The sequence below is a fragment of the Mustelus asterias genome, chromosome X (genome assembly GCF_964213995.1).
Source record: "Mustelus asterias chromosome X, sMusAst1.hap1.1, whole genome shotgun sequence".
NCBI classification, from domain to species: domain Eukaryota; kingdom Metazoa; phylum Chordata; class Chondrichthyes; order Carcharhiniformes; family Triakidae; genus Mustelus; species Mustelus asterias.
In genome coordinates, this window is record NC_135834.1 from 15,613,506 (window position 1) to 15,627,240 (window position 13,735).

The 13,735-nt window shown below is 42.9% G+C and overlaps 1 protein-coding gene across 3 annotated transcripts in view; it reads right to left on the reverse strand.

Annotated features, from left to right (window-relative positions):
- Positions 1 to 1,226: 1,226 nt before the first annotated feature.
- prim1 (DNA primase subunit 1) overlaps positions 1,227 to 13,735 on the reverse strand; it is a 728,932-nt gene continuing 716,423 nt past the window's right edge. For all 3 annotated transcript variants that reach the window (XM_078201123.1, XM_078201122.1, XM_078201121.1), the window contains 6 exons: positions 11,759 to 11,835; positions 10,700 to 10,820; positions 6,691 to 6,760; positions 5,628 to 5,722; positions 4,355 to 4,453; positions 1,227 to 1,515 (listed from right to left, as the gene is read on the reverse strand). In XM_078201123.1, coding sequence (XP_078057249.1) covers positions 1,496 to 1,515; positions 4,355 to 4,453; positions 5,628 to 5,722; positions 6,691 to 6,760; positions 10,700 to 10,820; positions 11,759 to 11,835 — 482 coding nt within the window. In that variant the 3' untranslated portion in view covers positions 1,227 to 1,495. The remainder of the gene's footprint in view (positions 1,516 to 4,354; positions 4,454 to 5,627; positions 5,723 to 6,690; positions 6,761 to 10,699; positions 10,821 to 11,758; positions 11,836 to 13,735) is intronic.

The following is a 13,735-nucleotide window of genomic DNA, read 5'->3' on the forward strand; positions in this document are numbered from 1 at the left end:
GTTAAGATCTGGAATGTATTGCCTAAGAGTGTGGTGGAGGCAGATTTAAAACAAAAAGAATTGGATCATTATCTGAAGAAAATCTTGGAAGAGCTATGGGTAAAAGGTGGAGGACCTGGAATGCTACATTCAGTTTTGGGCACCAAACCTAGAGGAGATATTGACCTTGGAAGGAGTACATCACAGATTTACCAAAATTTATACCAGCACTTAAAGGGTGACATAAACTTACCTTGCGTTACTTTGGTTTGAAAGGATGAATGGTGATCATTAAAGATTTCCATAAAGTAGATTTCCATACAGAGAAATGGAGTTTGATAGGTAGGCAACAATAAAGGAATTTGGAACAAAGGCAGGTCAATGGAGTTGAGGTACAGGTCAGCCATGATGCAAATGGAAGGTGGAACAGGTTCAAGAGGCTGATTGCCCTGTGTCTATGTTACAGGGCGTGTGTGTGTCCCCTCCCTTCCCAGTCAGCCACCCCAGAATAACCTCATAACCTGAATTAGAGGTTCAGGACAGTTGTGAACTTAAGCACTGGCTGATGTTAAAAGGGCTAAACATGGAACTCCTTGGGAGGTGCAGAAGGAACATTGCAGACATTCTCTGACATTTGGAGGTTATCTTTACTGCTGCCACAGTTCAGATCAGTTGAGTCAGCAAAGGTCAGAGATCAAATCTGTCTCCATCTCTCAATAGCTTGGCGAGTACATTTCCAAATTGAGTCATTAGGAGAATTCTGCGTTTCCAATATAATATTTAAAAGCAGATAGGTGGGTTGGGTCAATGTAAAATAAAATCAAGTGCTAGGGTTACATCAAAGGAAGAAATCAAAGACTGAGAGTAAAAAAAAATGAACTGGTTATTTCATTTAGTCTCCCATGGTATTGTTCATGGATAAAACCCTTTCTTTTCTCTCGACGTACTCCAGAATCCCTGATTCCCCAGGGTCCTCACCTTGACTACAAAGTTCATGCCTCCAATTTAATTAGAATTTCAGTTGGACACACGACTCTTGTGATATATGTTACTCCAAATTGGTTCCGTTTTGTTTGAACTTTGAAATGCTTTGAAGCTGCTTTACCATAAACATTTCAGGTGTCATTTACACTTCATGTTTGGTGTGAAGTGTGACTTGTGCTTAATCAGGATCAATTAGATCACAAGGGAAGCAGGAATCCATAAGAAAAATAAATGAGACCTTACAAACCAAATAACACAATTGGTATATATAAATAGCTGCTATTAGATACAAAATGATAACACAGAAACCTCAAATAGGAAATCTGAAACAAGTATTCCACTGGCCTTCTGAGCTGAAGGCTATTCAGAACTGATAAAGTGCATTTTGGTACATCATGAAGAACTTTTAAATCTTCACTGCAGCTACAGAAGCGAAGTCCAGAAGGCAGTCACTGGTTCCAGATTTTACAATATGATTCAAGCCGACATACGCCAAAATGCATTTGAAAAAGGAATCCACTCATTGCTGACATCAAAAATCTCCTCCTCTATCTGGAAGAAAATATATAAATGCTTAAACAATGAATCAAGCAGGGCCTTTAAATGAAAATGACAGTATTTCTCATTTCAAGCTGTACTTTATATATAAAAAAATCTCCATAGTGACCTCATGTTCCCCATGCAAATTCTGAAAATTCTCTCACTTTGCTCTTGCCACTTGAACTGTCCTTCATAGCGACCTCATGGGAAATGATTTCTTGCTCAGATATCAGCACTTGCGTTGCCTCGAGGACTGAGGAGCAAAGTTGCAGTACCTGAGCAGTGAACCACACTGTATGTCTTAGGTCACCAGGCTGTAGCAAACCACTTGCCCGAGTCATGCTCAGTATTCTGACAACGTTGAATGCGTTAGGAATGGTTTTGAGTTATAAGGAGAGGCTGGATAGACTGGGACATTTTTCTCTGGAGCGTAGAAGGCTGAGGGGTGATCTTATAGAGGTCTATAAAATAACGAGGGACACAGATCAGCTAGATAGTCAATATCTTTACCCAAAAGTAGGGGAGTCTAAAACTAGAGGGCGTAGGTTTAAGGGGAGAGATACAAAAGTGTCCAGAGGGGCAATTTTTTCACACAGAGGGTGGTGAGTGTCTGGAACAAGCTGCCAGAGGTAGTAGAACATAGAACAGTACAGCACAGAACAGGCCCTTCGGCCCACGATGTTGTGCCGAGCTTTATCTGAAACCAAGATCAAGCTATCCCACTCCCTATCATCCTGGTGTGCTCCATGGACCTATCCAATAACCGCTTAAATGTTCCTAAAGTGTCTGACTCCACTATCACTGCAGGCAGTCCATTCCACACCCCAACCACTCTCTGCGTAAAGAACCTACCTCTGATATCCTTCCTGTATCTCCCACCATGAACCCTATAGTTATGCCTCCTTGTAATAGCTCCATCCACCCGAGGAAATAGTCTTTGAACGTTCTATCTATCCCCATCATCATTTTATAAACCTCTATTAAGTCTCCCCTCAGCCTCCTCCGCTCCAGAGAGAACAGCCCTAGCTCCCTCAACCTTTCCTCATAGGACCTACCCTCCAAACCAGGCAGCATCCTGGTAAATCTCCTCTGCACTCTTTCCAGCGCTTCCACATCCTTCTTATAGTGAGGTGACCAGAACTGCACACAATACTCCAAATGTGGTCTCACCAAGGTCCTGTACAGTTGCAGCATAACCCCTCGGCTCTTAAACTCCAACCCCCTGTTAATAAAAGCTAACACACTATAGGCCTTCTTCACAGCTCTATCCACTTGAGTGGCAACCTTTAGAGATCTGTGGATATGGACTCCAAGATCTCTCTGTTCCTCCACAGTCCTCAGAACCCTACCTTTGACCCTGTAATCCACATTTAAATTAGTCCTACCAAAATGAATCACCTCACATTTATCAGGGTTAAACTCCATTTGCCATTTTTCAGCCCAGCTTTGCATCCTATCTATGTCTCTTTGCAGCCTGCAACAGCCCTCCACCTCATCCACTACTCCACCAATCTTGGTGTCATCAACAAATTTACTGATCCACCCTTCAGCCCCCTCCTCTAAGTCATTAATAAAAATCACAAAGAGCAGAGGACCAAACACTGATCCCTGCGGCACTCCGCTAGCAACCTGCCTCCAATCCGAAAATTTTCCATCCACCACCACCCTCTGTCTTCGATCAGATAGCCAGTTACCTATCCAATCGGCCAACTTTCCCTCTATCCCATACTTCCTCACTTTCATCATAAGCCGACCATGGGGGACCTTATCAAACGCCTTACTAAAATCCATGTATATGACATCAACTGCCCTACCTTCATCAACACACTTAGTTACCTACTCAAAAAATTCAATCAAATTTGTGAGGCACGACTTGCCCTTCACGAATCCGTGCTGACTATCCCGGATTAATCCGCATCTTTCTAAATGGTCGTAAATCCCATCCCTAAGGACCTTTTCCATCAATTTACCAACCACCGAAGTAAGACTAACCGGTCTATAACTACCAGGGTCATTTCTATTCCCTTTCTTAAACAGAGGAACAACATTCGCCACTCTCCAGTCCTCTGGCACCATCCCCATAGTAGTAGCGGCGGGTACAATGTTGTCTTTTAAAAAGCATTTAGATATAGTTACATGGATAAGATGGGTATAGAGGGATATGGGCCAAATGCAGGCAATTGGAATTAGCTTAGGGGTTTAAAAAAAAAGGGCGGCATGGACAAGTTGGGCCGAAGGGCCTGTTTCCATGCTGTAAACCTCTATGACTCTAATCAATTCTTTGGCGATGTTAAACCACATCCACCCCTAAATCTTTCTTCTCCCTCTACAAGAATTGACAAGACTTTTAAAGGCAACCTGAAGAGCAGGGGGATTGTCCCGGGTATCATGGCCAACATTGCTCCCTCAATCAATATCATCTAAACAGATTGACCAGTCATTCATTTCTTGTTGCTGGATGGATAATGCAGATCCAGAATGACTGCCTACATAAGCAACTTCAGCCCAAAAGCAATTATTGGGTGGGGTGCTTTTAGACATTGATCTTAAATGTATTTCGTTTTTACCATAACTCAGGAGAAAAAGGCATAAGCCTCCAGCCCATCACTTCACAAGGAACATTCTCCCGAATCAAGTATGACAAAAAATACTTCACTCGAGAAAAGCTCAAAGCAAACTTAGGCTTACAGAAACATTCCAAATTTTAAAAAAAGCATACCAAACAGAAGCCTCAAACAATGGTCGTTTCTAGGGAAAAATGTCCTACACTGACACTGGCTTCCCTAGAGCTCTCTATTTTGGCAAGCTCATACCATAACACTTTTTGTGGAACATCCCGAATGATACTCACCACTCTGTTTCAGCAACTCTCCTTTTCGAAAATGCTCCATTTTCTCTATAAACTGTTCAAATACCTTGATGGGCCCCAGGAGGCTGGTCTTCTTATAATCTGAGTACAGAGGGATTTAAAGGAATTTATTCACCCATGTGTGCCATCATGCATGATTTCTGTTCAGTACTGAAGTTTGAGAAGATAATAAGAAATAAGAGCAGACCATTTGGCCCCATGAGCCTGCTTGGTTATTCAATTAGATCATGGCTGATCTATTGTGGCCTCAACTCCACTTTCCTGTCTATCCCCCAAAAACTCTTTGTTGACCAAAATCAGTCTACCTTAACCTCGAATACATTCAATGATCCAGCCTCCACTGCTGCCCGAGGAAGAGAATTCCACAGGCTAATGACCCCCGAGAAGGAATTCATCCTCATCTTCAATAGAAGACCCCTTATTCTGAAATTGTGCCCACTAGTTCTAGATACCCACACAAGGGGAAACATCCTCTCAGCATCTACCCAGTCATGCCCCCTCAGAATTTATATGTTAAAATAAGATCACCCCTCATTCTTCTAAACTCCAATCAGTATTGGTCTAAACTGATTAACCTTCCATCAAAGAACAAACCTTTCATCCCAAGAATCAGCCAAATGAACCTCCATAGAGCTGCTTCCAACACAATGATATCACTCCTCAAGCAAGGAGACCAAAACTACACAGTACTTCAGATGACATATTGGAGGGTGATTAGCACCTTTGGACTGAAGCCCCAGCAGAAATCAGGACATTCAGGGGAAGAAGATGACAAAGATGGGTGTTGCGAGGTTTTAGGAAAAGTGGTCAGATGATATATTGCACCTGCAACATTACTAATGATTGCTCCCCCACAGAAGACAGTGCCATTGTGGTACTATCATTGGACTAGTAATCCCGAGTCCCAGCTAATAGCAAGGGGACATAGGTTCAAATTCCACCATGGCAGCTGGTGGAATTTATAGTCAAATTAATAAATGCAATTACTTTTTAAAAATCTGGAATTTAAAGTTAGTCTCAGCTGTTGTGACCATGAAACTATTGATTGTTGTAAAAACCCATCTGTTTCACTAATTTCCTTTAGGGAAGGAAATCAGCTATCCTTCTCCAATCTGGCCACGTGACTCCAGATCCATAGCAACACGGTTAATTCTTAACGACTCATAAGGGCAATTAGGTTGGGGGAACAAATACTGACCTCGTCAGCATCACCCACATCCCATAGAAGAATTTTTAAAAAGTCATGACCATTTACCTCTGGTGCGACGCTTCACCTCTGGTTCCTCATCATTCTCAACACTTGTATTCTCCTGCTCTTCCTTAGTTTTATCAAGTTCCTTGCAAAGAGAACTGAAAGACAACACAAAAATCAAGGGTTTTTCTGCTGTAAATTACAGCAGAAGATATTTTCCCTCCACTTTCTTCCCCTCAAGGTATCAAAGCCATGTTAGGGTAAGGTTACACAGATGACAGGTACCTTTGAACACCTAACCAGCTACATGCAAGTTTAGACAGATTGTATCAGAGGGTAAAGGGTATCATAGTCGAGCACAAAATTGTCCTCAACATGGTTTCCTCTAACTTCTGTTTGTGGTGCGCTTGTTGCACTGTGCAATCCCTTACGTTGCTCACATGCAGCTTGTTGGCTCCCTTCATATCACATTCCCAATTGTTGTGTGGATACACACACAGCAGGACCACGAGTCACCCACCATCCAAACATACTATGTTTCTAATAAGCAGGTTGGTATTGCAGTCAGGCAGAAACATCAGATGATTTTCCTCATGCAATAACTAGATGTCTCCCAAAAGGATTGACTCCTTGCTGGGCTATAGTTCTGTGGGGCCAGGCCAGCTTCACACACTTTGTCCAAGGACAGCGAGGGATGACTCATTGATGACTGCAGGTACTGAAAACAAAACACTTTTTTTGTGCCTGCATTTCTCCACATTTGCTCAAATTGTCTGGGCAGCAAACCTTATATAGAATGTGAACTTCAAACAGGCTGCACCAATGTGTGGTTGGCACTGTAGTGCAATATTCACAATGCACAGGAAAAGAAGTTGGGGTCAATTAAGTAAAATTAAAAATTTTAATACTTTGCGATCATTTTTTTTCGATATCTTATGGAATCCTAGCTGATGCACTAAATTACATCCACAAATACCTGGAGACTCAATGTTGCAATGTCATTCTATGGAGCTACTTCCCTGCCTAATCTACACTTGAAAGAACCCTGAAGCACGGCACCAAAAAAAAAAATCAGTTAAGTGGTTTCTAAATATGCAAAAATAATTGATGCCAACATTCTTCCTACCTTATTGTAGGGACACTAAAGGGGTCAAACTTATCCAAATTCTTCACATCTATAGGCACTGAAATGCGCCCTGGAACAGCAACAGAAATGATGAGCAGAATATCACACTTGCATGCAGAATATTTGCAATCAATGATGATGGCACTTAACAAAAATGATGTGGCAACACTATAAAATATCAGTAACGTAACAACTTTTTAATGCAGCTTTAAATATCAAAGAGAGAGAGAAAGCTGCAAGTGACGTAACAGGAGTCCCGTTGAGTGCTTGGCAAGTATGGGCCTTTCTGGACTTGGCACAGAGGAGGGACACAATTGGTAAATGACAGGTGGGTTATTAGATTATATAATACCATAGTGTAGTAAACAGTTTATATAAAATTTAAGGCATGTCTTCCTGGAAGGTGCATCCTGCAGGATGTGGGAAGTAATGCAGGCACAAAGTGCCTTCAATGACTACATCTGCAGAAATTTGAGCTCCAACTTGGGGAAATTGAGCAGTAGCTGGAGTCACTGTGGTGCATCTGCAAGGCTGATAAATACGTGGATAGCATGTTTTGGAGGTGGTCACACCGCAGCTAAGGAGTATATAGGTCAAGAGGGAATGGGTGATCGCCAGAGTATCTAAGAGAAACAGGCAGGTACTGCAGGAATCCCAAGGCTACCTTACTCTCTAACCACTTTTTCACTTTGGATACTGGTGAGTGTGAGGGTTCCTAAGCCGACTGTAGCAAGAGCCAAGTTTGTGGCACTACGGATAGTTCAACTGCACAGGACAGGTGGAGGGAGGGTAGAAGTGCTGTAATGATAAGTGATTCCATAGTTAGAAGAGCAGACAGGTGTTTCTGCAGCTTTAGACGTGACTCCAGGGTGTGTTGCCTCCATGGTGCCAGGGTCAAGAATGTCACAGAGCAGCTGCAGGACATTATTTTGCGAAAGGGTGAACAGTCAGAGCTCATAGTTCACATTGGGGCCAATGACATAGATAGGAAAAGGGATGAGGTTTGAAAGCAGATGAGGTGTGAAAGCAGATTTTAGGAAGCTAGGGAATCAAAAAGCAGGACATCAAGAGCAGTAATCTCAAGTTTACTCCCAGTGCCACGTGCTAGCGAGCGTACGAATAGGACGAATGAGAAGTTCAACATGTGGCTGAAGAACTGGAGGAGGAGGGAGGGCTTTAGATTCCCGAGGCATTGGGGCTGGTTCTAAGATAGGTGGGACCTGCATAGGAAGAACCAGTTACACCTCAACAAGACTGGGACTAATGTTCTCGCAGAGAGGTTTGCTGGTGCTGTTGAGGAGGGTTTAAATGAGAATGGCAGGGAGATGGGAACCTGAGTGGAAATTCAGAGTGGAGAGGAGAAAAGAAAAACTGGCAGTGGGAAGTAGATGTAAGATATATCAGAGAGTAGCATCAAGGTAAATAGAATATTTGGAGAGTTTGATAGAATTAGAGTAGCAGGTCATTAGAGGTGGTCAGAGAAAGGGGGAAAAAGTAAAAAAGCCTTAGTCCAGGTGAATCCGCATGTATGTGAATGCACAAGAGTGTGGACATTAAGTTTGGTGAGTTACAAGCACAGGTTGACAAATGGAATTATGATATTAGTACTTTAACAGACTTGGGTCAAAGCAGGGCAGGACTGGGCATTAAACATTCCTGAATACAAGGTGCTGAGGAGAGATGGGAAGGGAAGAAAAGGAGCAGGGGTGTGGCAGCAGAGTGGCAGTATTGATTAAAGATGGCACTGAGAGAGGGGATGTGCCAGAAGGGTGAAGGACAATTTCTCTGACTGAGGCAAGAAATAAAAAAAGGTTCAATAACATTGATCGGTGTCGTATATAGACCACCAACTAATGGAAGGGATATAGAGAAACACATTTGCAAAGAAATTACACAAGTGCAAGAATTATAGAGTAATTGTAATAGGGGGCTTCAATTAGCCAAATATAGACTGGGATGGGCATTGTGTAAAAGGACAAGATTTCCTGGAGGGTGTTCAAGGTAATTTTCTGCAGCAGTATGTTTCCAGTTCAACAAGACAGCAACATTAGAAATCTTAGAAACCCTACAGCACAGAGAGAGGCCATTCGGCCCATCGAGTCTGCACCGACCACAATCCCACCCAAGCCCTATCCCCATATCCCTACATAATATCAGTGGGAGAGCATTTAAGGGACAGCGACAAGGATAAAGAACAATATGTGCTTAAGTCATTGAAGATAGCAGAGCATGTTGACAGTAGTTGATAAAGCATATAGAATCTTAGGTTTTATTAATAGGGGCATTGAGAAGAACAGAATCCCTACAGTGCAGAAGGAAGCCATTCAGCCCATCGAGTCTACACTGACTCTCTGACAGAGCATCTTATCCAGCCCCTATCCCCGTAACCCTACATATTTACCCCGTTAATTCCCCTAACCTACACATCTTGGGACACTATACCATGGCCAATCCACCTAACCCGCACATCTTTGGAGTGTGGGAGGAAACCGGAGCACCCGGAGGAAACCCACGCAGACACGGGGATATGTGCAAACTCCACAGATAGTCACCCAAGGCTGGAATCGAACCCAGGTCCCTGGCACTGTGAGGCAGCAATGCTAACCACTGCACTACCGTGCTGCCCATACAAGAGTAAGGTGGTGACATTGAACTTGTAAAAGACATTAGTTAGACCTCACCTGGAGTACTGCGTCCAGGTCTGGGTGCCATACTCGAGGAAGGATGTGAAGGCATTGGAGAGAGTACGGAGGAGATTCACAAGAATGATTCCAGGGATAAAGAACTGTAGCTATGAGGATAGACTGGAAAGATTGGGACTGTTTTCCTTGGAGAAAAGACTGAGAGGAAACTCGATAGAGGTATTCAAGATCCTGAGGGGGATGGACAGTGAAATGGTGAGAAAGTTCAAAACTGGGAGCACAGATTCAAAATCATTGGCAAAAGGAATAAAAGTGATGTGAGGAAAATGTATTTCACCCAGAGGGTGGTTGGAGTTTGGAACAAACTTCCTGAGAGGGTGGTGGAGGCAGATTCGATTGAGGTATTCAAAAGCTCTGGCGAAGGGCCATCTAGACTCGAAACATTGGCTCTATTCTCTCCCCACAGATGCTGTCAGACCTGCTGAGATTTTCCAACATTTTCTGTTTTTATTCAAAAGGGAATTGGATTGCTATCGGAAAAGAAAGAATGTGCAAGATTACGGGGATAAGACAGGGGAGTGGGATTAGGTACAATGCTCTTTCAGAGAGCCAGTGCAGACTCAATGGGCCAAATGGCCTCATTCTGCACTGTAAAAAGTTTGAGAATCAGAGTACAGAGATCTCGGGCAAGGCCATGGAGGGATTTGAAAATAAGGATGAGAATTTGAAAATGAACAGCTTTAATGCGTTGTTATTTTAATGAGGCTTAGGGTTCTAGCTCCAAATGGATAAAAGTCTTCGCTTTTTCAGTTTCATAAGAATCTCGCAAGACCAATTTGGGATGCCTCAAACCAAATCTCTGGCCAGTATTTTACGACCTCGCTCAGGCCAACGGAGAATTCTGTTATCTGAGCCTCGCCTGCCCCGGTAAAATTCCGGCTTCCATGTCTGAGCTAACAGCACAAAACAATTGATGACAAATCAACTGAGAGGCTACGAGGGTATTAAAACTAAAAGTGGTAGCAGTAGAGGGCACTGCTAAGACAAATTGCCAAGGCACAGGAGAGGGTGTGTCATTTAACTCTAGGTTTCACTTATGCTACATCAGGTGTGGGTGGCAAAAGGAGCAAGTGCTTTAATATGTAGGGCTGACAATCTCCACATTTAAACACAAAAGGCTATGGGGGGGGGTGTTGGTGGTGGTGTGTGCATGTGTGTGTGTTTCGGAGGCAAGGAAAATATACTTATTCACCTTTAAGTTGCAAAGTAGCTATAGACCTAGAATTATGTCTCCTAACTACCTGACCAGGGTTGGTGCAAATCAACGTTTTGAGGAATAGAAAATAAAAAAGACAAGCACACACTACCTGTTTTGGGATGGACAGAGAAAGGACTTTTCAGCAGATGGTTGATGCCTTTACTGACATTCACGTCCAAACGAGGATAGCAGTACTGCAGCTTAATCTCTTCTAAATAGGTGGCAGTCAACTGTAGAAAACCATTTGATAAATGGCAAGTTATTTTTCAAAGACAACATAAGCAGCTTGTGCAGCAATAAGTCCAGCAGACTCCCAAGTCTCTTCAACTGTTATTTCAGTAGCAAAACTGACAACATCCACCGATCTTTTGAACAAAGCAGTCAACTCATTTTCAAGATTGAAAATCTTCGCGCATTCAGTCATGCAACTAAGTATCAGCTATTTGTGACAAACAAACTCCAACATTTTGACTGAGAATCCTACCTAACCAACATTAAACAAGCCTAGAAAATGTATAAATGCATTGGCCACACCAGAGTTAAGACCCATTATCCATATCATCCAGCTTCCCATTCCCTTTAAGGCACTGGTTCATATAGGGGTACAGTTACCACAGATGCAGGCAGGCAGAGTGGCTCACCGGGGGTGGCCATTCTTTACACAAGGCAGTGGAAGTGAGAGAGATATATGAGATACGGATGAGCCTAATCTGACATTCATATACACACAAACTCCAAAATCAATATAATACTTGAAAAATCAGAGGACCAATTCCAAGTAACTTGCTTGTTTGTGGTCTACCTGTGTGATGGATTAACAATTCATCAAGACTAAGCCATACTGACCAGAATCAGATTCAATTGTTAGCCTGTAGGGAGCTGGCTATTTGCAGCCAAGGCAGCAAAGGAGCACAGTAGGGAATAATTAAGTGAGGACAAGATGAGGTCTGCAATAATGTATTGCTTTCAAATAACCTGCTGACACTCTTGGTTTGGCCATGGAACTGTACTCTCGCACGGCAGTACTGCACAAGAAGACAGCTGGAAATATTTAAAGATTCACTGCATCAGCTTAATGTTGCCATCCCATTTCGTCAGTTGCACAGTTTGTTTGAATTGCCCTTGGGTAAGCTGTGGCTAATTAAGGTTCGATTGCGTGGTCACTTACGGTGCGTTGCAACAATTTCCAGCGCTCGGTTGAACTTTTCGCTTTGACAAAATCGATTTGCAATCCGTCACGCAACCGTGCATCACTGTTAAAGAAGATACCTCCATCGTCTCATGTAAACACTTTTTAACCACAGCATGAAAGTTTAAAGAAAAGAAACAAATCTTATCACAAGATCAATTCTTGTAAGGAATTTAACATGCTGCTTCTTTGCAATTTTGAGAAAAGAGCAGTTGTGTAATACTAATCTAAGAAGTTGCTATGTTCACATTAACTAGGTCAACATGTCCCAGCATTTTACAGCAGGAACTTTAGTTGCATTTTTGGATTGTGCGTGGTTACACTGTAAAATCTGGTGCATCAGTCAGACCATTGTACGTTTACATTCTATATACTTGTATAAAACAGCAACCATAAAACGAGTTAATTACAGAAAGCAGAGTTCTGAAGATCAGTTCACTGTCTGCATGTGGGAGTCACTGAAACCAGAGCTTCCACTCCCTCTCAAGACTAGAAGAGAGGTTATTTTCTGACGATTGCACAATGTTCAGCATCATTGCGACTCCTCAGATACTAAAGCAGTCTATAAAATATGCAGCAAGATCTGGGCAACATTCAAGCTTAGGCTGATAAGTGGCAAGTAACATTCACGCCACACACAAAACGCAATGACCATCTCCAACAAGACAGAATCTAACAATCGCTGCTTGATATTCGAGGAGAATACTATCATTGAATCCCCCACTATCAACATTCTGGGGGTTATCACTGACCAGAAACCGAACTGGACTAGCCCTATAAATATTGTGATTACAAGAGCAGGTCAGAGGCTGGGAATTCTGTGGAAAGTAACTCATGCCCTAACTCCCCGAAGCCTGCCCACCATCTACAAGGCACAAGTCAGGAGTGTCATGGAATATTCTCCACTTGCCTGGATGAGTGCAGCTCCAACAACACTCAAGTTCAACACCATTCAGGACAAAGCAGCCTGCTTGACTGGCACCCCATTCACCACTTTAAACTTTCACTCCCTCTACCATCAAGGTGCACTGCAGTAACTCACAAAGCCACTTTCAACAGCACCTTACAAATCCACATCCTCTACCATCTAGAGGGAGATGGGGCAGCAGATGCATGGAACAGTATCTCCTGGAAGTTCCCCCTCCAAGTCATTCACCATCTTGACTTGGAACAGTATTGGCTGTTCTTTCACCGACACTGGGTCAAAATCCTGGAATTCCCTCCCTAGCAGCACTGTGGGTCAAGCCATAGCCTGCAGCTGTTCAGGAAGGGGGCTCACCACCACCGTCCCAAGGTCAACTAGAGATGCGCAATAGATGGTGGTTTAGCCAGTGACACTCACCATGAAATTGTTTTTTAAACTTTAGTTGTATGAAACCTTGGTGTGGGACAGACGCCAAAAATAAGTCAGACCAGGAAAGGACGGCACGTTTCCTTTCCTGGAGGACACGAGTGAATCAGTTTGATTTTTCCAACAGCTTCGTGCTCACCTTCAGATAACAAATTTTGATCCTCTGTTTTACTGCATTCGAGGCCTCGAAACCAGTAATACAACTACCGATCCCACACATTTACAAATCAAATGTTCCAGGAGATGGAAAAGTACAGCCAAAGATATAACCTGCCATTGACTTCAGTGAACAATTTAAAAAACAAACCATCTGGTTGGAAGTTGAGAATTTCTCCATTGAGGTCAGAATGAGCAAAAACACCCAATTCACCTCCCTTCACCCTTACACCTATTCTCTCTTGGCTGGGGGTGAATGTGGTACACTGCTGAAAGAGTGTAATCATATTGTGAAAGAAAACAAGTAACACTAAAAAACAAAGAGAATGTCAAAAGTCGCATGACTGAACCTAGCCTCAAAGTGAATTTTTGGGCTGGAGGTGAAGAATGTTTGTGCTGTTTTCTCACCTTCTGCCGTATTTTTCCATCTCCTGCAACTTTTGGTTTGT